Source organism: Lepus europaeus, chromosome 18 (genome assembly GCF_033115175.1).
Source record: "Lepus europaeus isolate LE1 chromosome 18, mLepTim1.pri, whole genome shotgun sequence".
NCBI classification, from domain to species: Eukaryota; Metazoa; Chordata; class Mammalia; order Lagomorpha; family Leporidae; genus Lepus; species Lepus europaeus.
Window position 1 is genome coordinate 71431460 of NC_084844.1, and position 24884 is coordinate 71456343.

Here is a 24884-nt window from a genome sequence, read left to right on the forward strand (position 1 = left end):
GAAGGCAAACTGAGACTGAGGGGCTTTTGGAAAAACTTTGAACAAAACACATTTGCCATACTTGGTTAAGACACAGCATTTATCTATTGAGATGCATCAGATGTGTTAACATTAGGTATAAGGTACAGTGGACATGGTGGATGGCATATAGCAATATGATTTTAGTAATCTATCATGAGGTGCTATTTTTTTACTGGATTTAGCAGGTATAATTGGGCTACCTAATGGGGTATAGCTTGAATAATCACCTTTCTGTTAAATAAATCTGAGGTAGTAAATGTTAGTATAGGAAGACATTGAGTTTTCTTTTATTGGGCCTTCTTGGTTATTTTAATCTGGGATCTGCAAATTCTCATTTTCTCTAGCCAAGTTGTAACTTAAAAACTTTATTTTATTACACATCATGTTGGACTAACTTTGCCACTTCTGGGATTTTTTTTAGTACATCTGACAACTGGAAATTTAGACAATAGTATAGTACCAAGTAAAGTACTTATTTTTCTTCTGATACATATTTTGAAATTCTTCTAAAATTCCTATTGAGTACTCTTGTTAAATTTAGTTGCACCCCTGGTTAAGACTTATTGGAGTCACTCTACTGATTACATCTATGAAACTTTGTTAATAAATGCATATAGAACCTGGGAAAGTTGATTTATATCTTATGCTGTAGAGACATAAGACAGAACATCTTTTTTATCTTTTTCAATTATATAATTTAAAAATGAATTTTAGATTTTCAATAGGATCAAATTGTGTACTTTTCAGAAATGTATACATGCAGACAACTATAATTTATGCATTTTACATTTTCCTTCTTTAGATTTTTAAAAAGCTTTACTGAGATTGCTGCTGTGATATAGCAGGTCAAGCCCAGCTCTGGCCATTGCGGCCAGTTGGGAGTGAACCAGTGGGTGGAAGGCATCTCTGTCAATGCTTCTCCCTATCTATAACTCTTACTCTCGGATAAATAAAGAAATCCTGTAAATATTTAAAAATAAAAAATAAGGAAGACTGACCTCCCTCGAGTTGCAGAATAAAGTCACTGAAAGGTAATTACCAGCTCAGAGATGATACAGGAATTTGAACAGCACAGTTCAGACATTATATCTAGTAAAAATTGACCAATAGCTGTGGGCCAAAAGTCAGTGCCCCATGACACTACCACTCAAATCATAATTTCATGTCCATTCTCACTTATACAGGAAAAGGAGTAAAAGCAGGAAGTCCATGGCATCCCTTTATCTGTCTCTGGGCCTAATTTGTGGGAGAAACCACAAATTAAGTTCAGATCTCAAAAAAATAAAGTTTTGTTAAATACTTAACTAAATGGAGTGATTCATAGATGAATTTCAGGAACTTTTGGGTAAAGAATTACCAGGTAGTGCAATTTCAATTATTCATGAACATTTTAGAAGGCACTCAACCCAATTTCCAGCCATTTTAATACACTGAATAGATTCAAATAATTTTCCTCACTGCAAAATATGATGCATTGATGGGTGAAAAAATGTTTTAGTAGGTAAGATCAAGCATCATTTTAAAAGATTAAAAATGGGTTGTTGAGGAACATTAGTTTCTTCGAATATTTTAAGTTAAAAAAATTCTTGGAGTCTTTTCCTGAGTATCTGTAAGAAGTATATATTTAGGGGGCTGGTGCTTTGGTGCAGCAGGTAAAAGCCCTGGCCTGCAGTGCTGGCATCCCATATCGGCCCTGATTCCAATCCCAGCTGCTCCACTTCTGAACCAGCTCTCTGGTATGGCCTGGGAAAGCAGTGGAAGATGGCTCATGTCCATGGGCCCCTGCAGCTGCACAGGAGACCAAGTAGAAGTTTCCATTCCTGGCTTTGGATAGCTCAGCTCTGGTTGTTGCAGCCATTTGGGGGGTGAATTAGCAGGTGGAAGACCTCTCTCTCTTGCTCTACCTCTCTCTGTATCTCTGTCTTTCAAATAGATAAAATAAGTCATAAAATTATGTGAGGTTTTTAGAACCATATTTTAATTATGAGATTTAAAAATAACAATAAATTTAATGACAATTGCCAAGAATTCTTTCCATATTTGAATTTCTCCACTTATACTATGTTTCTTTCAGATGTAAAAATGTCAAACCAAGAATTACTGAGGAATTTGATAATTATGTGGGTATCTCATGTGGTCAGGAAAGTTCTGATATATCCCCTCTGTGTCCCAGGAGGCTGATTTTCCAGCTGATATATGGATCATCTTCATTTCTTCCTAATGCAGGCATGCATTGGTATCTGGGAATCTAGTGTCATCTGCCCATGATGTCAGCAGGTCAGGACCATAGGAAATCTCCTCTGGCCTCCTTCTCAGCATGTGCCATTCCAACCACTCCCACCATCTTCACAGAATTCTTGACCCCTGGGGCTTTCCTCATATGCTCCAGAGCTGTGTGGTTGGTTTCTGTGTCTGTGGGTGTTAGTGTGAGGGTGAAAGGAACCTTGGAGAGCAGGACAGGTGTCTGTCTCTTGGTGGCATAGGTGACAGCCATAGATCTGAGGTGTTAAGTCAGGTATTCAGGTGCACCCTGTGGATCTTGGCTGGTCGAGGAAGAGACACCAGTGGCACAGCCTCAGTTCTGGAGCTGGAGAAAGGGTGAATTTTTATTAACATATTTTAGAAAGTTGAAATTTTAAGGAATTTTTTGTCAGAAAATGCTGCACTGAAAGAAGACTGGAGAAAAGGTGAATAAGGTTGAGATTTTAAGGATTTTTTTGGTCAGAACTCCAGGTGTACAGAGTACAGTTCTAAAAATTCTGTAGAAAGTCTGTCTCATCCAAGACGGCAATGGGATGGAGCTGGGGGTTCAGGCCATTTGGGATGAAATGTGTGTGGGTGAATGTCTATTGCACCTCTGTCACTATTTACCTATCTGTAAGATTAGTGCTACTAGTGAAATGTCCCTGCATTCCCTGAGAAATCCTCGTGAGGTGTGTGCAGGCTGACTTACACTATGTGGCAATTGCAATTTTGGGGTTTCATGGTATATCATCTTCTAGTAAAATTTCTGTTTTCCTGCATTGTGTAGCCTGCCTTGCACTACTCTTTCAAGGTTACAGAACTTTATACAAGACCTAGTTTGCAAAAATGTGGAAGTTTGGATACTCTGTGACAATCCCGTTTGCAGAGAGAGAGATGTCTTCCATTTGCTGATTTACTCTCCAACTGGCCACAATGGCCAGAGCTGCACCAATCCAAAGCCAGGATCCAAGAGCTTCTTCCAGGTCTCCCAAGCAGGTGCAGAGGCCAAAGGACTTGGGCCAACTTTTACTGTTTACCCAGGCCATAGCAGAGAACTGGAACTGAAGTAGAACAGCTGGGATTTGAACTTGCACCCATATGGGATACAGGCAGCTGCTTTACCTTTTAAGCCACAGTGCCAGTCCCCAAAATAACTTTCATTAGTGTAAATTTTACTGAACATAGTTTATTTGAACAATAACTAAGTTGTATTGTTTTTTGTTGTTACATTGTCATTTAATAAAATTTTGGCAATGCTTTCATTAAAGCAATGATAACTTCTGGTTAATCTCTGCCACTTAATAGAGGTGGGGGCACTTGCCTATATATTTCCATGTTTAAACGTTTATTCCTCCATGGTGAAGTTGACATTTTCTCTATTTATATATTCAAGATTCTTTATTCATTTTACCATTCCTTTTTCTACAGTGTAATGTAGAAGGAAAGATGAGAAATTTTCTTTTAAATCCTTGCATTCACGTTTTCTTCCAGGTATGGTTCAGGGCACCTCCTGATATTTCAAAAAGCAAAGAAAATTAATACATCACCTGCAAATTGTGTACTTTTTAAAACATATTTATTTTATACATTTGAAAGACAGAGTCACAGAGAGTGATAGAGAAAGAGAGCAAGAGAGAGACAGAGAGAATCTTTTATCTGCTGGTTCATTCCCCAAAAGGCCACAATGGTCAGAGCTGAGACAATCTAAACCCAAGAGGCAGGAGATTCTTCTGTGTTTCCCACATAGTTGCAGGGGTCCATGCACTTGAGTCATCCTCCAGTACTTTCCCAGTCATATTAGCAGGAGCTGTATCTGAGGTAGAGAAGCTGGGACTCAAACTGGCACTCACATGGGATGCTGGCTCTGCGGGCTGGGGCTTTAACCCACTGGGCGATCACACTGGCCCCTGTAAGTGGTTTTTTTATTCCCCAACTTGCTGTCAGTTTTCTTTTTAGATTAATAATAATTTATTAATGGAAATGGATAAAGGAAGATGAATTTTATTCTCAGGGAATATATAAAAACAAGATGAATGGTGAATATGTCATGGCTATGAAGCATTGCAGTTATCCAAGATAAGGCAGTTTTGTCGCTCACCTTTCTGTTGCCATAGCAAAATATATATTTGTTATATGATTTCAGTTGAAGCTTCAAGGACAATATTCTAAATTTTGGGGTCATGATGTCCAATAGAGTCTTTAGTGTTATACAGATGATGTAGTGGGCAGTGTTTTAGTGCCACCCTGGAAGTAAACACTTAACATTCTGCAAGGGAAAGAGTTACCTAGGGCTAAAACACAAATCAGTTGCATTTATTTTTAATTGTTAGAGCAATGCAGTCCTTAATAGTTTGAGGAGATGAACTTGATCCTGAGCTAGGACGATGTCGGGAAAATAATCTACTGCAGGTTCTTTTATGTTTTAAGATTTTTTAAAAAGATTTATTTATTTATTTATTTGAAAATCAGAGTTACACAGGGAGAGGAGAGGCAGAGAGAAAGAGGGAGAAGAGAGATCTTTCATTCAACAGTTCACTCTCCAATTGGTTGCAATGGCTGGGCTGCACTGATCTAAAGCCAGGAGCCAGGAGCTTCTTCTGGGTCTCCCACATGGGTTCAAGGGCCCAAGGATTTGGGCCTTCTTCTACTGCTTTCCCAGGTCATAGCAGAGAGCTGGATCAGAAGTAGAACAGCTGGGTCTCACAACGGTGCTCATATGGGATGCCGGTTTTTTAAGCCAGGGCATTAACCTACTGTGCCACAGTGCCAGCCCCAAGATTTATTTATTAACTTATTTGAAAGGCAGAGTAATAGAGATAGGGAGATATGGGTAGTGAGAAAGAGATATCTTCCATCTACTGGTTCATTCAACAAATGGACACAATGGTTGGCCAGGCCAAAGCCAGGAGTCTGGAACTCTATCTGGGTCTCCCATAACCATGGAAGTGGCCCAAATACTCAGGCCATCTTTCACTGCTCTTTCAGGCACTTTAGCAGGGAACTCAATTGGAAGTGGAGCACCAAGGACTCAAATTGTTTGTTCACATGGGTTGCCTGAATTGCAGGTGGAGACTTACCTGCTGCACCACAATGCTGGTGCCTACTGCAGGTTCTCAAACAAATCTCTCTGTATTCCCCTCAGTCACAAATGCAGATTATACTGCAGAATTTCTCAGGTTCTGTTCTTGGGTAAATAACTCCACTGCTTTTACTTTAATTTGTTATAATGTTATTTCAGTTCTTTAAATGTTTATGAGTAGAATAATTATAGAAAAAGCCAAAGCTGCTTTCTATTCTTTCTTGAATCTCCTCCCTTATTTTCAAATATTTATGAGCTTGGTAGAGAAAGAAGTTGATGGTGTGAGAGAAAGCTAGAGAGCTCCCATGTACTTCTTCACTGCCTAAATAATCATATCAAGCAGGGATGGGGCACAACTGAAGCCAAGAGTCAGGAATGGAATCTAGGCCTCCTTCTTGGTTGGCATCACCATTGCTTCCCCTGTTCTGCATTAGCCGGGAGCTGGAAACCAGAGCTGGCACTGAAATCCAACTTTGGAAATTTGATGTAGAGAGAATATCTGAGCTGGCATCATAAACACTAAGTTAAAGTCCTACTGTCTCTTTTAAAATATTTTTTTCTCTGCCATAATTGCATTGACTGTGTATAGTATTTTCCTGGAAATTCTTCACTGTTCAATCCCTTCATAACTTCCCTGATGGTTTCTTGTCTTTTTCCCTGAATACTTCTACATTCTTCTGAACATTGCTCATTCCAGAGTGACTTTTGTCCCCCTTTCAGCCTACTGTGCAAATACCCTTGACATAGTCTGGCCTTTGTGAACAGAAATTCCTGTTTCCCTCCAGCTTGGGCATTTTTCACAGCCTTTATACCATAGGTTTGATCCCCTGCTGAATGCTTCTGTGAGGCTGTCCAAATGCTCAACCAATCTAAAATGAAATGGCATTCTTGCTTCTTCTTCCTCCATACCCATGTAGAAGATATACAACTGCCATTGTTTGTTATATGACAGAGTAGACATGTTAACCAGGAGTGTTCTATCCCAGGTGATGATAGCATTTGAAGACCTGGCTGTGTTCTTTACCTGGGAGGAATGGCAGAACATGAACCAAGCTCAGAAAATCCTGTACAGGGATGTGATGCTGGAGACCTACAGCAGCCTGTTCTCCCTGGGTAAGTGTCACTCTTCACATGCCCAATGGTAACATTTTCTCGCTATTTGACAAATAAGTGAGCACTATTCATAAAGTTTAATGAGGGACAGGTATAGAATTTGAGTCCATGAAGAATCTGAATATCTACCACCTGGGAAGGATTTCAAATTGGAACATTTGTTGCATAGCTTCTGGACCAAGCTGTACTTCTTTAATTAACCCAAGATAGTGATTTCACAAAGTCTACATTGTTTCCATTAATAGGGTACTGCATGACCAAACCTGACTTGATCTTCAAGTTGGAGCAAGGAGCAGAGCCCTGGATGGGGGAAGAATGCCTACATCAGAGCCTTCCAGGTCAGTCTGCACATAACGGGCAGGGAGGCCAAAGTAGAAGCAGTGCAGCAGATATTGACTGGTGTTCTTTCCATGATTTTTTCCCAAGTCTTACTCCTGAAGACAGCTGGTCTTGTGATTCAGACACAGACATTCTACAGTATCTATGGAGATCAGTATCTCTGGTAAAGGCAAAGGAAATGAAGTTTTATGTGAAAATCAACAACTGATGAAAAACCTCCAGAAACTCAAATTATCACAGAGGAGTGTTTACAGAAAGAAACAAGAGGAGGTAACCAGGGCTGACGTCTGCACAATGAGTTAGAAATCAATTTTCAATAATTGAGCAGACTCTGGATTGCAGAAACAAATTATTTAAACTGGTGGGAATGTATAGCCAAGGTGGTATATTGGGACTTTCTGTAACTGTTGCAGTTCAAAGAAGCTGAGGATGTCAGGTTTCCTTAGAAATATGGGGAAACTGTAAGAGTGCAGATAAAACAGAGAATTTCATTAGAAAAATTTCACAAATGCTGTTTCCCTGGGAAGACAGAACATGAGACAACCACATATTCAGATCTTGTCCCATGAATGTGATCCTTCTTAGAGTATAGACACATTTCACTCTTTACCTTCAAGGAAATGATCTAGTAAAACTCCCATATTTATGGTTGAAATATCACAGAAGTATAAAACCCACAATTTTTCTAAAATTGAAAAAGGGGCTTGCACTGTGGCTCACTTGGTTAATCCTCCCCCTGCAGTGCCGGCATCCCATATGGGCCCTGGGTTCTAGTCCCAGTTGCTCCTCTTCCAGTCCAGCTTTCTGCTGTGGCCCAGGAGGGCAGTGGAGGATGGCCCAAATGCTTGGGCCCCTGCACCTACAAAGGAGATAAGGAGGAAGCAACTGGCTCCTGGCTTTGGATTGGCATAGTTCCAACCGTATTTGCCATTTGAGGGGTGAGCCAATGGAAGGAAGATCTTTGTCTCTGTCTCTGTCTAACTCTGACAAATAAATAAATAAATAAAAATACATTTAAAAATGGACAGGGAAAAATTGGTTTCTAGATTACAGATGAATAAATTTATTAAATATTAGTCCATTCTGTGAAGTCTTATTCATTTTTGTGAAAGTAGAAAGAGGGAGAAACAGTGAGAAATATATTTTCTATTTAACTCCCCAAATACTAGCAACAGTTATGACTAATCTGAAGCCAGAAGCCTGGAATTTCACCTACTCATCTCTATCACAGGGTCCCAAGCACATGAACCATTATCTGCTGCTTCCCAGTATATATTATCCCAGAGCTGTATTGGAAGCAGAGTAGCCTCGGCTTAAACTGGCACTGTTTTGAGATACAGGCATCTCAAGCAGTGACTTAAGAGATCTTACCACAAAAACCACTCAATCATACTTGAAAAAAATTCTGTTAGTAAACAGGATCATGGATGAACATTGGAAAATCTATGGATACAATTTAATATATTAATGTATTATGGAGAAAACCTGTATATTCATAAATATGTATCTTCTAATCATTTTGTTAAAATTTTATGATGGAATGAGCATATGAGCCTGAGCCATTCTCCCTCATTGCTCAAAGGATATAAACTTTGGAATGTATTCCTTGCCCTTGAAACTCAGTTGGGTCTCACAGCCTATTGCCTTCATACCCCACCCTGCATTATTTTCCAGGTTCCCAAGGCCCCCCACCCAGTTCCTGGAATTCCCCTCCACTGCTGCCCCCTATCCCCATGCCCAGCCTTAGCCCTCCTTATAAAGGTCTAGCCCCTGGGAGTTGGGGCCTTCTGCCACCTGCTCCATCTTGTACACACAGCCAGTTAGTCACCCACCTCTGTGGATTAATTTCCTCTGAATAAATTCTGTCTGGCTGTAAATTGATATACTGTCTCCTCTATTCTACAACTCTTTTCCTAACTTTTTGGTGCCCTATGTGAGGAGGCACCAATGCAGAACTTTTCCTAACATCTTATCCCTCTTAAATACAAGTAACTTCATTCCTTTTACATGAGTATGCTAGGAGAAGCAATTATATTTGATTTAGTGACATTTTTTTTTTCTCACTTCAGTTGCCATGAAACTGGATGAACTGATTAAGACCAACCAGAAAAGTCTGGAGGAAAATCTGAATCAGAATGTTATGAAAAATAATAACACATTAACTCCCAAGAGAGTTGAATTCAGAAAAACACTTCATTTAAGTATAAGCCATATTCCAAAACTGAGTATCAAAAAGAGAAACTATTCAGGAATAAAACCTGAAGAATGTAGTATATGTCAGAATGTGTATCCCCATTGTGGGCCTGATCAGCTACAAGCTGGAGAGAAATTTGATGCTACTACGGTACCTGGGAACACTCTCCAGTTCTGTGAGCCTCTTAATGAACAGCACAAAATTCAGACCATGGAGCAGGCACTTGAACAAATTGGACAAGGGAAAGTCTTCAAAAGGAAGAATATATTCTATGGATCTGAGAAGCTTTTTATGGTAGAAACCTGTAATAAGCCAACTGCCACTATTGGCAAGACAACTCAAATACTACAAGATTTCCATAAAAAGTCTAACCTCAGTATACATCAACAAAGTCCCAAAAGAGAGAACGTTTATAAATATATTGGGCCTGTGGAACCTGTCATTTACCAATCATATGTTAGAATGAATCATAGACCAAATATAGAGAAGAAATCGTATGCATGTAACACTTGTGGGAAGTCATTCAGTAATAAATTCTGCCATCCCCTCCATCACAGCACTCATATAGTGGAAAACCCTCATGTGTGTAATGATTGTAGAGAAACCACTCACCAGAAGTCAGCTCTCATTAGACATCAGAGAATTCACACAAGGTTGAAATCTTATAAATGTAATGACTGTGGGAAGTTCTTTGGCCAGAAGAAATACCTCATACATCATCAGAGAATTCACACAGGGGAGAAACCTTATGAATGCAATGACTGTGGAAAAGCCTTTGGCCAGAAGTCAAACCTCAGAAAGCATCAGAGAAGTCACACAGGGGATAAGCCTTATGAATGCAATGGCTGTGGAAAAGCCTTTGGCCGGAAGTCAATCCTCATAAATCATCAGAGAAGTCACACAGGGGAGAGGCCTTATGAGTGCAATGACTGTGGAAAAGCCTTTGGCCAGAAGTCACACCTCAGAAAGCATCAGAGAAGTCACACAGGGGATAAGCCTTATGAGTGCAATGACTGTGGAAAAGCCTTTGGCCGGAAGTCACACCTCAGAAAGCATCAGAGAAGTCACACAGGGGAGAAGCCTTATGAATGCAATGACTGTGGAAAAGCCTTTGGCCAGAAGATAAACCTCATAAATCATCAGAGAATTCACACAGGGGAGAAACCTTATGAATGCAATGACTGTGGAAATGCCTTTAGCCAGAAATCAGCACTCACAAATCATCAGAGAATTCACACAGGGGAGAAACCTTATGAATGCAGTGACTGTGGGAAAATCTTTGGCCAGAAGTCAAACCTCAAAACGCATCAGAGAATTCACACAGGGGAGAAACCTTATGAATGCAGTGACTGTGGGAAAACCTTTGGCCAGAAGATAAACCTCATAAATCATCAGAGAATTCACACACGGGATAAGCCTTATGAATGCAATGACTGTGGAAAAACCTTTGGCCAGAAGCCACACCTCAAAATGCATCAGAGAATTCACACACGGGATAAGCCTTATGAATGCAATGACTGTGGAAAAACCTTTGGCCAGAAGTCACAACTCAAAATGCATCAGAGAAGTCACACCATGGAGAAAGCTTATAAATGAAATGACTGTGGAAAAGCCTTTGGTCCCATCCTTGCATACCAAGGATAAATCCCACTTGGTCTGGGTGGATGATCTTTCTGATGCATTGTTAGATTCAGTTGGCCAGAATTTTGTTGCGGATCTTTGCATGTATGTTCACCAGGGAAATTGGTCTATAATTACTTTCTCTGTTGTATTTTTTTCAGGTTTAGGAATGAAGGTGATGCTGGCTTCATAGAAAGAATTTGGGAGAATCACCTCTCTCTCAATTGTTTTGAATAACTTGAGAAGAATTGCAGTTAGTTCTTCTTTTTTTTTTTAACTTTTATTTAATGAATATAAATTTCCAGTGTACAGCTTATGGATTACAATGGCTTCCCCCCCCCCATAACTTCCCTCCCACCCGCAACCCTCCCCTCTCCCGCTCCCTCTCCCCCTCCATTTGCATCAAGATTCATTTTCAATTCTCTTTATATACAGAAGATCAATTCAGTATAAAGATTTCAACAGTTTGCACCCACATAGAAACACAAAGTGAAACATACTGTTTGAGTACTAGTTATAGCATTAAATCACAATGTACAGCACATTAAGGACAGAGATCCCACATGAGGAGCAAGTGCACAGTGGCTCCTGTTGTTGACCCAACAAATTGACACTCTAGTTTATGGCGCCAGTAACCATCCTAGGCTGTCGTCATGAGTTGCCAAGGCTATGGAAGCCTTCCAAGGCTTCCATATTTAGACAAGGTCATAAAAGACAGAGTGAGGATAGTAACCAATGATCCTAAGAGTGGCATTTACCAGGTTTGAACAATTATACAGCATTAAGTGGGGAAGAGGACCATCAGTACACACAGGTTGGGAGTAGAGCCATTGGTGGTAGAGTAGAGGGTATGATTACAAAGGAATGAGGCCCAAGTGCACTAGACAGGGCCTAGAACAAAGGACAGAGTCATTATTAGAGGAGCTAAGAAAGGTGCTGTCTAAGTTGCAATTAAGTTTTCTGATTGAGAGGCAAATAGAACCTGATAGAAGGGGCTTGATAATAATCTGGTGGGCTTTAGGCCTTGTAAATTCAGAGGCCCAGACCTATCTATCTCTTCACATGGGGTATATCCTAAGGGAGGTGTGAACCTCCTAGGGGAAGGCACTCTGTTGACTCTCATTACTTGGCTGGCCTGGGAGGAGAGCTGGCCAGGTAAAGGCAGGGGGCATCTCTAACAAGAAATTTACAGTTCTGCATGCAATGTTGCTGACCCTACTTGACCATCCCCTCAGCTGCAGTGGTCACTTTGGAAGTTGGGCTGAGTGAAGGGCTTTTCAGCTTAGAGCCAATAAGATCTGTGGCTCTGACCTGGGCATCCTTCGACTCCAGGGCAGGTCCATTTCCAGTGATCCAACTCTTGGCAGAGCTGCCAGGGCTCTTTCACAAGTTGACTTCTGCTGAAGCCCAGGCTTACCACATTGAAAGCCACTGCAGTGGACTGGCCTGTTGGGTCTCCTTGAGGGCAGATCACTGTACAGATCAGCCATTAATAGGCCTGCCACCCATTGCTTCTGATGCCGAGCTTTCTTTTCCTCCTGGTTTGTGTTAAAGCAGACCAGAGGATGCAAGTCAAGGGAGTGCCCGTTTCCCATCTCTAATCCTCGGTGGCCTGAACTACAAGTCTATAGTCACAGGCATGTTCTGTAGTAGTTTTTCTAAGGTAGACAATGCCCATGAGGAAAATTATATTCTCACTTTAAAACTTTCTTTCCCTTTGGTCTGAAAGGGAGGTTTTTTCTACTTACTGCTTACTTCGCTGATGGCGAAGTGAATCTAGCTATGAGATTATTATTTGAGTTCTTATTTTGGCTATGCTATTACAGAAAAATGTTAGCCATAACTTTTATAAGGTCTAAAGATTAAATTGTGCATCCTACAGATTCCTTCATAATAGCATTAGTTTCCTACCTTGAAGAGACTAGAGAAATGAAAGAACAAGTTGGGCTTAGAATAGAGAAATGAGGGAGCAAGTCCTAGATCGCTTGCTGACAATAGCAATATCACATGAATACTTAGCAAACCGTTTCAACCATTAGATAACAACTTAAGAAAGCATTTACCAGAAGGTCCAATGCCTTCTATAAATTTTAAGAATCATGTATTTGAAAACACCTCTTAAATATCTAACATGGTGTAGTTTGTTTAGCCAGTAAACTTAAGCACAACCATCTAAAATGTTTTTAGTTTCTTTCTACCAACAAGTCTAAAACATATGATACACAGATTCAGGTCCCACAAATTAAAATGTATCTTTGATTGATTTTAGCAGCTTAAATTATGGACAATCTTATCTATAAGCCATTTAAAATAAAACTCTTAATAAAATTTCCCCATGTGGACATACAATATGTACACACATATAATATAGCATAATAGACCAATATAGCAATTTTAATAATAGCTTTTAAAATCTTTAACTCTTTTTGTAGATTGCCAATTGATTTGAATTGCTTTTTGTTTTTAGTAACCTCAGTTAACCATACTTTCTCTCAGTTGGTACTGTTAACACATTATTGGCTTCATCTGTTTACAGAGCCATCCCAAAGTACTGAATACAATAAAGGTGGCTGGAAAAAGTCCATAGGAACCTATAGGAGGACAGCTAAACTCAGAACCAACAACGCTTTAGTTTTATGAGCAGCAGATCATATATAACTGTGGATGACAAAAGACTTTAAGTCGCCATGTTTAAAATTATAAACTCATCAACCAACAAGAGGCACTTGCTTACTTCACAGTATTTTTGAAAGCACCTGTAGGATTTTACAAGTATTTAACCCTTTAAGTCTCTGGGGCTTTCTCATTAAGATAACTATCATGTCTAGTAACACAAGATCATTAGACTTTTTAATTCTCAAACATTTGTATTAATAGCATTTTCCATTATAGAAACTTAAAGTCTGGTACCACATCACATCTTGACAGTCCTTCTAATATACTCCAAATAGACTGATTAGTTGGTGTCTCTATAAGATGAGAGACATAGGTCCTTCGATTTTTTCAGTTGGGCCCAAACTGGAAAAACCAAAGTCCAGGATTTACTGGAAATTTTAGAGACCAGATTGTTTGAAACTTTGATTTTTTGAATGCCTGTCAAGAATGCCAAGAAGGCTCAAAATCCAAAATATCTGGTTGAAATAAGATTTCTTAAAATCATGACATAACATAGACCAAATTTGATCATTGTTACAAGGTGATTATTCAAATCTTTGAAAATAAGCACATATTTAAATAACCCATAGCTCTTAATAAAAATTCAGCTGTTTTTGAACAATTAGAATTTAACAGACATCAAGAGAACATAATAGATTACTTTAACACATTGCTTTAACAGAGCATCAGAGTTTAATTCTATGTCAAAGAGAAATTGAGCTTCCTGTGATCTTTTGCTGTGAGGTTTCCTTCCTTTACCTTCTTTCATATTGGTGACCATGTTTCTGTGTTTCTGTGTGTAAGACATCTTTAAGCATCTTTTGCAGGGCAGGATGAGTGGCAACAAATTCTTTCAGTTTCTGTTTGCTATGAAAAGCCTTAATTTCACCTTCATTCACAAATGAGAGCTTTGCAGGATATAGTATTCTGGGCTGGCAGTTTTTCTCTCTTAGTACCTGGGCTATGTCTCGCGATTCCCTTCTAGCTTGTAGGGTTTCTGATGAGAAGTCTGCTGTGAGTCTAATTGGAGATCCTCTAAGAGTGATCTGACGTTTCTCTCTTGCACCTTTTAGGATCTTTTCTTTATGTTTCACTGTGGTGAGTTTGATTACAACATGTCGTGGTGAGGATCTCTTTTGGTCATGTTTATTAGGGGTTCTATAAGCTTCCTGTACTAAGATGCCTCTGTCCTTCTCCAAACCTGGGAAATTTTCTGCTAGTATCTCGCTGAAAATGCCTTCTAATCCTTTCCCCTTCTCCATGCCTTCAGGAACTCCTAGAACCCGAATGTTGGGTTTTTTAATAGTATCCTGTAGATTCCCGACAATATTTTTTAGATTTCTAATTTCTTCTTCTTTTCTTTGGTTTGCCTGTTTCCTTTCATGTTCTCTGTCTTCTAAGTCTGATATTCTTTCTTCTGCTTCGCCCATTCTGTTTTTAAGGCTCTCTAATGTGTTTGTCAGTTGATCTATTGAACTCTTCATTTCATTATGATTTCTAGTCACTATCAGAGTTTTTTGTTCCACTAGTTGTTTCATTTCATTTTGATTCCTCCTTAATATTTCATTTTCATGAGAGAGATTTTCTATCTTGTCCATGAAGGATTTCTGTAGTTCAAGAATTTGTTTTTGAGAACTTCTTAATGTTCTTATCAATTTTTTTGAGATCCGCTTCTTGCATTTCTTTGATCTCATCATCTTCATAATCTTGAATTGGGGTGTCTTTTTCATTTGGGGGCGTCATAGTTTCTTCCTTGTTCTTGTTAGCTTGGTTTTTGCGTTTGTTGTTTGGCATGTTGGAGATATTTGGTTTCTTCACTGTGGTGTTTTTTCTTGTTACACTATGGCTCTATATTAAGTGGACTGCCTGCTTTCAGTGGAGCCTTAGAGGCTTGAGATGAGTGTGGCCTAAGAGCTGTGTTTGGTTCCTCAGGGTTGAGGGTGTGTCCAGGATGACACTCCCAGGTTAGGTGTGGTAAATCTCTCTTTCTTTTTTTGATTTAAAAGGGAAGTAATTCCGCACAGCTGAACGTAATTGGAGGTAGTTAGCAGGCAAATGATATACCCACAGGAGCCAGAGATCAGAAGCTCTTTCCCAAGGACCACACAGGGAATCTCTGCTGCCCTCAGTGTGGGCTCCAATTCTCCTGCAGTCTCCCACTGGGTTGCCAAGTTAGATACTAATCTCCTGTTATTTCACCCCTCCCCACAGAGTCAGGTTTTTCTGCTAGGCTCAGGGCTGGTGCAGACCTGAGGTCGCCCTGCTTATGACGTATGTCCAAAATGGCGCCTGCTCTGTCTTGCTCGCCTTTGAGAGGTGAGCGGAGAGAGAGAAACTTGTGTCCGTATCAGTCACTTTTTTTATTTTTTTCTCTCTCTTCTAGTTAGCCTGGTGAACTTTTCCCCACGGAGTTTCAAGCCTCGTTCCCTCTAGCCTCCTCTTTCCGCTTGCCTGCTGGTATCTCAGGCTATGTAGGTTCGGCTCACCTCGCGTTCCAGCGCTGGTGCGTTGAGTCTGCCGCTGGTGTCCCGAACTTGGGCTCCCACGCTCTCCACGCAGGTCCACTGTGAATCACTAGTTCCGGAAGAGTTTCCTCTGCTGTTTCATCCGCTACTCTTCCTTGACCCTGCAGTATCTCCACTTATATTGAACTTTCTCTGCCCCCGGACTAAGTGTGCTCCCTGCCTATTCCGCCATCTTGCCGCCTCCACCCATAGTTAGTTCTTCTTTAAATGTCTGTCAGAATTCAGCAGTGAAGCCATCCAGTCCTGGAATTTTCTTTGTGGCGAGGGTCTTTATTACTGATATCATTTCCATCTGGTTGTGGGTGTGTTTAGTTTTCCTATATCTGTGTTGCTCAATTTAGGAAGGTTTTATGGATGTAAGGAAGGTGGAGAGCCTTTTTGCTGTAATTCATAACTCATAAGATATCAGAGAATTCACACAGGGAATTTTCTATATGACCTTTTTGTACAAGTTATATCTCATGAAATATTAGAGAATTCACCAAGGGGAGAAATGCATGAATGTAATAAATGTGAATAAGCCTTTGTGGTGCAAATCAGACCTCATCAAACATAAAAGAATTCTCATGGGGAGAAATTTTATGAATGTAATGACTCAGAGCCTTTTACCATAATTCAGCCCTCACTGTACATCATCAAATTCATATAGGGAAAAACCCCTTTGAAAGTAAAATCCCTTTAATTAGAAGCCATACCTCATAAGACAACAGGGAATTCACATGGGAGAGAAACATTATGGGTGTAATGAGTGTTGGAAAGCTCTGCCCAAATCTCTCCTTAGAATGCACAACATATATATCTAATGAATGAAATAAATGTGAGAAAGCCATTTCACATAAGTAATGCCTCATAATCCATCATGGAGTTTGAACAAGGGAGAGACCTTAACAATATAATGAAGGTGGAAGAGCTTTTCCCCAAAATTCATGTAAGTATTGTGACAAAACCTTTTGCTGGAAATCACATCCTATCTAACAGACTCATGTAAGTGAGAAAGCTTATAAATATTATTAGTGTGAAAATATTGTCAGAAGTCAATGGTACATCAGAGAATTGACACAGGTGGTTTCTTAGGAGTATAATGATTGTGTAAAAACCTTTTCTTTATTTCAGGCTTGTATAGATATAGAATTCACAAAAGGTAATATTCTTTGCATGCTGTAAATATGATAAAACCTCTAGCCAGAAATTAGACATCAACAGACTTCAGAGGATTCATAAGGAACAAAATTCCATGCAATGACTTTGGAAAAAGTATTTCTGCTGTAAATCAGTCTTAAATTCCCATGAACAGACTCACAAATTAGAAAACATGCATGCATAGAAAAGTTTTGTACCATAAATTATCTCTAGATGGTACACTAATAATTCACACAAAAGAAAAATCATGAGTGTAATGGAATTGGGAAACCCTTTGCTGTAAGGCAGATTTCCAGGAAGCTTAGCAAGATTACACAAAAGTCTCTGAAAATGTAACATGTCTGAAAGAATTGTTAGCATCACAAAGTGGAGGATAGCTCAAGTGCATGTGTTTTTGTGACCTGTCATCCAAATTGGTATCTCTTTTTCTTTGATGAATTCCTTGTTTATTTATTGAACAGATTTAGAGACAAAGTGTTCCTGTCCATTAGTTTACTATTACATGCCCACAATTGCCATGGTAAGGTCTATGGCAAAAGCTGAGTGCTGAGGGCTGTGAATCTGATTCATCACTGATAATGCTGAAGACATTGGATCCTGGTTCTTATGCTGTTATGCATGGAAATGTTTTTCTAATTTCATTTTCAAATAGTTCATTGTTAATATAAAGAAATGCTTCTGGTTTTTAAAATTTTATTTAAATAATTTGTGATCAGTGTGTACTAGTCAGACATTATTACAGGGTGTAGTGCAGTATTTGCACACATTTACACAGTAGATACTGATCAAGCTAAGCAACTACAGTTTTATCAATTTTTTTAAAGATTTATTTATTTGAAAGACAGAGTTACAGAGAGAAGTAGCAGCAGAGAGAGAGAGAGGTCTTCCTCTGCTGGTTCACTCCCCAGATGGCTGCAATGGCTGGAGCTGTGCCAATCTGATGCCAGGAACCAGGAGCTTCTTCCAGGTCTCCTACTTGGGTTCAGGGACCCAAGGACTTGGGCCATCTTCTACTGCTTTCCCAGGCCATAGCAGAGAGTTGGATTGGAAGAGGAGCTGCCAGGACTAGAACTGGTGCCCACGTGGGATGCTGGTGCTTCAGGCCAGGGTGTTAGCCCACTGTGCCACAATGCTGGCCCCCAAGCAACTACAGTTTAATTCTTCTCCATGATTTGAGACTACCAGCTCCTCTCTTCCAGTTCTTTACACAGAACCTAATACGGTTGAATGTAGTCATCTCATTATATTATGGAACACCAGAAGTTCCTTCTGCCTCTTTGTATTTTGTTACCTATTATCCAATCCCATTCTATCTCTAGCTGCTTCCCTTCTCAGCCTCTAATAATCACAGTTCTGTGTTCAGATCCATTATTTTCTTTCACTTCCACATGTGACAAGGACTATGTGACATTTGTGTTCCTGTTTCTGGCTTATTTCAATTAATTTAATAATATTTTGTTCTTTTTTGTATCTAAATGATGTTCCCCTGTCCATTTTTTTTCATTGATGGACAGCTAGATTGGTTTCAAATCATGGCTGCAGTGAACTGTGTTATGGGAAAATTGCTGTATCTTTGATATGCTCTTCTCATTTCCTTCTAATAAAATTTCCTTCTTATATATAGCCAAGAGCAAGATAACTGTCAAACGGTATGTCAATTTTTATCTTTATTTTAAATTTTTGTTATTTATTTGAAAGAGTTACAGATAGAGGTAGAGACACAGAGAGGTCCTCCATTAGCTGGTTCACTCTACAGATGACTACAAAGGCCGGAGCTGTTCCATTCTGAAGCCTGGAGACAGGAGCTTCCTCCGGGTCTCCCACATGGGTGCATGGGCCCAAGGACTTGGGCCATCTTCTTCTGCTATCCCAGGACATAGCAGAGAGCTGGATTGGAAGAAGAGCAGCTGGAACTAGAACTGGCACCCAAATGGGATGCTGGCCCTTCAGGCCAGGGCTTTAACCCACTGCACCACAGCGCTGGCCCAAATTTTTATCTTTTTTTAAGGAGTGACCATGCTGTTCTCCATAACAACTGTACTAATTTGTGTTTTCACTGACCATATATGAAGGTTTTCTTTTCCCATATGCTCTCTAGCATTTGTTATTTTTTATCATTTTGGCATAAAGATGATATAATATTGTTCATGTTTTTGTGTATTTTGAAATCAGTTATTTTGTTTATTAAATATTTGTCTATTTCAAAGGTGGATTTAGAGAGAGAGGGGGATAGACAGAGATAGCTTTCGTCTGCTGGCTCACACCCCAGAGAGTTTTAATAGTTGAGCCTGGGGCATGCTGAAGTCAAGAGCTTCATCTAAGTCTCCCACATGAGTGGCAGGGACCCAAGTCCTTCATCCATCTTCTACTGGTTTCCCAGGTGCTTTAGCAGTGAGCTAAATTGGAAGTGGAGAATCCTAAACTCAAATTGAAACTCACATGATATGCTGGCCTCACAGATTGCAGCTTACCCCACTTAGCCACAATGCCAGCCTCTCTATCAATTTAATTCCTCAAAAATAGGTCAGTAATGTTGGCATCTATCTCATTTTGTTTTCTCTCTGTTATTATTCAACTTATTGATGTCTTATTTTTGTTCCCATTATTCCTCTCAATTGTTCTACCCATGGTCAGTAGCAGCTGCTGTGTTGCTTAAACGCAGTGTATGCTTTAGATTCCTCATTTACTGAGTGCATGTCATTCTCATAGCACTTCCCTGAAATTCTACTATGTCCCAAATCCTCTTCTAGGCACAGAATTCAGGCCACTTTTCTGTTAGGCCTAGATCTTGCCTTTAACATACTACTTGGAATTCAGTAGCTCATGAAATCTGCAGACTGCATAAATGAATGAATATTTTGAGGGCTGTGATTTTGTGGGGGAACTTCATAAGAGACCGAAGGAATAAAATAAATCAAAAGTATCCATAGTATATAAAATGTATACTATTTAACAAGTCACAGAGAAGAGGAAGAAGAAGGAAAGTAGTGAGACTAGAAAGTTTGTGGCAAGACTAACAGGCACTGGTTGAGAACTTAATAAGCCCATTAGGAAAGCAGTAAGGTTTCTTTATCTCCCTGTAGACTCTGCTCTCCAGAGGCGAACAGGGTCCTCTAAACCCACTTGCTGCACACACAAAAACCTGAGCGTTGTATTCTCCCACAGATGTTGGAGACTGATATTGTGTTCTGATTTATATTTACATAATGGCCAGTGACATTGGGCATAGTCACATGTTTTGACCATTTACATTTCTTCTGAGAAATGTCTATTCAGATCCTTGCCTGTTTCTTCACTGTAGTTTTTGCAGTTTTTCCAATATATATATATATAAGTTCTGGAAATCTGTAAACATTCAGAGTTTAAATTTTTTCTGCCATTCTGTTCATTGTATCTACACTCTGATGTTTACTTTGTTTTGTAGAAGTATCTTAGTTTGATATACTCAAGTGTCTGTTTTTATTTTTGTTACTATTGCTATTGGAATCTTACCCAAAACTATTGTCTGTTGACAATATTTAGAGTTTCCCTATGTTTACTTAGGTTTTGGTCTTATGATTAGATTTTTAGTTCACTGTGAGTTCACTTTCACATAGTGTAAGAGATGTTGGAGTCTATTTTCAGGCTTCTACATATGGGTAATCAGGTTCCTCTGCACCACTTGTGAAAGAGATTCTTCTTTCTCCAGTTCATTTTAGTTCCTTTGTTAAATATGAGTTGCCGGTAGAAATTTGGGTTTATTTCTGTGCTACCTATTCTTTTCCATTGAACTATGTGTCTGTTATTATGTCAGTGCTAACACTTCTTCTTTTTGTTTTTTTACAGTTTATTTATTTATTTGAAAGGCAGAGTTACAGAGAAGTAGAGGCAGAGAGAGAGAGGTCTTCCACCCACTGGTTTACTCCCCAAATGGCCACAATGGCCAGAGCTGTGTTGATCTGAATCCAAGTGTTAGGAGCTTCTTCCAGGTCTCTACGCAGGTTCAGGGGCCCAAAGACTTTGGCCATTTTCTACTTTTTTCTCAGGCTATAACAGAGAGGGGTATAAGAAGTGGAGCAGCTGGAAAACATACTGGCATCCACATGAGATGGTGGCACTGCAGACGGTGACTTTACCTGCTTTGTCATAGTGCTGACCCCTGTAATATGTCTTAAAATATGGTATGATGTCTCCAGCTTTTTTTGTTTTATAATATTGCTTTAGACGTTAAGCATCTCTCATGTTTCTATATGAATTTTAGCATCATTTTTTCTAGCTCTGAGAAGAATATCGTTGGTATGTTGATTGGGATTGCATTGAATCTGTAAATTGCTTTTGGTAGTATGGACATTTTGATATTATTCTTCCCATTCACAAACATAAGTTTTCTGTGAGACTGTCAAAAAGCCTTGACAAAAATTGGACTTTATTACACAAAAATTGATCACTTTTTGTGATCATTTAAATCCATATTTTTGCACTAATATTTGATAAATAATGAAAGACTCTGAGCATTTTCGTAGGAGAAATTAAAAATATTTATTTTACCAATTTCTTCAAATATTGTTTAGATTTGATATTCAAATATTGTTTAGAGCCATTGTAGTCCCTCTAAATTAGGATCATTTTGCTTTTTGCCTGTTAAACTAGTCCCTTGATTCAACAACCCTTTTTAATGTAATGTATACTTAAAATGTCATTTCATAAGCTAAAAAAATGACAAAGAAGGAAAAAGAAGGGAGGGAGGTTGAGTATATAATTATGTTCTTTGATTTGTTTCTATAAACCATATTGAATCTTTTAAAAGCTAATTAAATTAAAACTCTAAATTGGACCATTATGGCCAATATTTAAAACAAGTGATTAAAACCTGTAGATTTCTTCAATTTTGATTATTTCTTATTTAGAATATCTAAAAGAAATCCGGTTTCTCACTTTAAAGTATACCAATGTACTAGAATTCAGTATTAAATGACTTTGTTTAAAAGTGTTATTTAATCTATTGCTTTAAGTGGTAATACTATGGCCATTGAAAAACAAAATCCTTATCATTTTTCATAAAACAGAAAGGGCCTTTAAAACATCATCACTAAAAATATTAAGAGACCTAAAGTATAGCATTCTTAAAACCCAAATGATACCACTCAAGATTTTCAAACATGCAGGGATAGTTCATGTCAAGTAACTAAATAATTGTTAAGTGTATATATGTAATAGCTTCTATAAATTCTTTTGGCAAGGGCTGGTACTGTGGCATAGTGGGTGAGGCTGCCAGCTGCAGTGCTGGTATTCCATAGGGGCATCAGTTCAAGACCTGACTGCTCCACTTCCTATCCAACTCTCTGCTATGGCCTGGGAAAGCACTATAAAATGGTCCAAGTCCTTGGGCCCCTGCACCTGCATAGGAGACCAGGAAGAGGCTCCTGACTCCTGGCTTCTGGTTGGCACAGCTCCAGCCATGGAGGCCAACTGTGGAGTGAACCAGTGAATAGAAGACCACTCTCTCTGCCTCTCCTTCTCTCTGTAATTCTGACTTTCAAATAATATAAATAAATCTTTAAAAAATTCTTTTGGCAAATAGATGAAGCTATTATACATTTCAAATAGCAAACATACTAAAAAAATATATTGAATAACATTTAAGCAACTCATAAGTATACACAGAAATTTCTCACCATAACAACACAGCAACCACTAAATTTCCAAACTTAATTTTCCACAACTTATAATCTTTAACTCCAGAAGGAGTACTAAATTGACAGAACAGTGGCCTATGTATCAGGATACCTAATTCTTTTTTTTTAATTAAACTTTTATTTAATGAATATAAATTTCCAAAGTACAGCTTATGGGTTACAATGGCTTCCCCCCTCCCGTAACTACCCTCCCGCCCGCAACCCTCCCCTCTCCCACTCCCTCTCCCCTTCCATTCATGTAAGGATTCATTTTCAATTCTCTTTGTATACAGAAGATCAGCTTAGTATATATTAGGTAAGGTTTTCAACATTTTGCCCATATAGCAATACAAAGTGAAAAGACTACCATTGGATTACTAATTATAGCATCAAATAGCAATGTACAGCACATTAAAGACAGAGAACCCACATGATTTTTTTTCAAATTAATTAACTTTCTATGCCATTTCCCCTTCAACACCAAGTTGTTTTTTTTTTTTCATTTCCAATTCTCTTTATATACAGAAGATCACTTCAGTATATCATTAGTAAAGAGCTCATCAGTTTGTGCCCACACAGAAACGCAAAGTATAAGGATAAAGTATTACATTGTATATCTAGAGTCAGGACCTAAGCTGATCAGGTCATTGTTTCTTATAGTGTCCATTTCATTTCAGCAGGTTTCCCCTTTGGTGCTCAGTTAGTTGTCGCCGATCAGGGAAAACAAATGATGTTTGTCTCTTTGGGACTGGCTTAATTCACTCAGCATGATGTTTTCCAGATCCCTCCATCTTGTTTCAAATGACTGGGTTTCATTGTTCCTTACTGCTGTATAGTATTCTATGGAGTACATGTCCCATAATTTCTTTATCCAGTCTACTGTTGATGGGCAGGATACCTAATTCTAATACAGAATTATCCCTGCTACAACTTACCTATGTGACCTTGATCAATTCACTTTACTTCTCTGGGCCTTGGCATTGAGCATCCTCATGTGATAAAGGAGGTTTGGGTAAGATCAGTTGTACTCAAGATCGACTTCAATGATCACTGTTTCCAAACAGGCACCTTAAGGGAAAGTAAAGCTTTAGATCAAAGCTTACATTTTTAAATATAAATATGTTTTAAACTCTTTCTACAACTAGTACAAAACAACACATTCAAATGTGTACCATGCCACTTTTCAATATTTGGGACTAATTAATACATCATTTTAGAGCGTTGTCTTGAGGCCAGCACTGTGGTGTCACCGGTAAAGCCACTGTATGCAGTGTGGGCATCCCATATGGAGGCTGGTTCAAGTTCCGGCTGCTCCACTTTCCATCCAGCTCTCTGCTATAGCCTGGGAGAGCAGTAGAAGTTGGCCCAAGTCCTTGGGCCCCTGAATCTGCATGGGAGACCCCGAAGAGGTCCTGGCTCCAGGCTTCAGATTGGCATATCTCTGACCTTTTAGGCCATCTGGGGAGTGAACCAGCACATGGAGGACCCCCCCCCCTCTCTCTCTCTTCCTCTTGTTCATTATCTGTGTAACTCTGACTTCCAAATAAATAAATAAATCTTTTAAAAAATCAAAAGAATATTGTCTTGCACACAGTGAACCACTAAGTACAAGACATTGTTAGTAATATTAGATTGAAATATTGAAATAAACTAGGCAATAAGCCTTAAGATGCAAATTAATACCGAGAAATATAATCTCAAATTTCTGTGTTCAACAAGGTAGTCTCTTTTTCACTACTAACTTTATACTGAATAAGATATTTTGATATTTTGTTAAGAATAAATTTATCGGGGGCCAACACCGTGGCTCACTTGGTTAATTCTCCACCTGTGGTGCTGGTATCCCATATGGGCACTGGGTTCTAGTCCTGGTTGCCCTCTTTCTGTCCAGCTCACTGCTATGGCCCAGGAAGGCAGTGGAGGATGGCCCAACTGCTTGGGCCCTGCACCTGCATGGGAGGCCAGGAGAAAGCACCTGACTCCCGGCTTCCAACGGGTGCAACTCCAACTGTGGCGGCCATTTGGGGAGTGAACCAATGGCAGGAAGACCTTTCTGTCTCTCTCACTGTCTATAACTGCCTGTCAAATGAAAAAAATTACTAGTTTTTCATGAAATCTGCAGTTTTGAAAAGATTCTAAAATCCTTCCAATTCTAAATGTCTATGACTCCTAACTCATTAGCATGTATTGCATTCTTTACATCTAAGTAATCCTAATTCACTTTTAAATGATTAACAGATCTGCTGTTATATATAAATACATGCTTTTCCAAAAATCATACAATAAGCAGGCTACATACC

At 39.1% G+C, this 24884-nt stretch overlaps 1 protein-coding gene and 1 pseudogene across 6 annotated transcripts in view; both read left to right on the plus strand.

Moving 5' to 3' along the window:
- The window catches only part of LOC133777123 (zinc finger protein OZF-like), a 47747-nt gene extending 36081 nt beyond the window's left edge, over window positions 1–11666 (plus strand). For 4 of the 6 annotated variants that reach the window (XM_062216568.1, XM_062216566.1, XM_062216565.1 and 1 more), the window contains 3 exons: window positions 6331–6457; window positions 6703–6795; window positions 8866–11666. In XM_062216568.1, the coding sequence (XP_062072552.1) occupies window positions 6334–6457; window positions 6703–6795; window positions 8866–10586 (1938 nt within the window). In that variant the 5' untranslated portion in view covers window positions 6331–6333 and the 3' untranslated portion in view covers window positions 10587–11666. Of the gene's footprint in view, window positions 1–6330; window positions 6458–6702; window positions 7067–8865 lie in introns of all 6 variants that reach the window. The other 2 variants (XM_062216570.1, XM_062216569.1) reach the window with 2 other exon arrangements.
- Window positions 11667–16649: 4983 nt separating this feature from the next.
- LOC133746993 (dystrophia myotonica WD repeat-containing protein-like) overlaps window positions 16650–24884 on the plus strand; it is a 36384-nt pseudogene continuing 28149 nt past the window's right edge.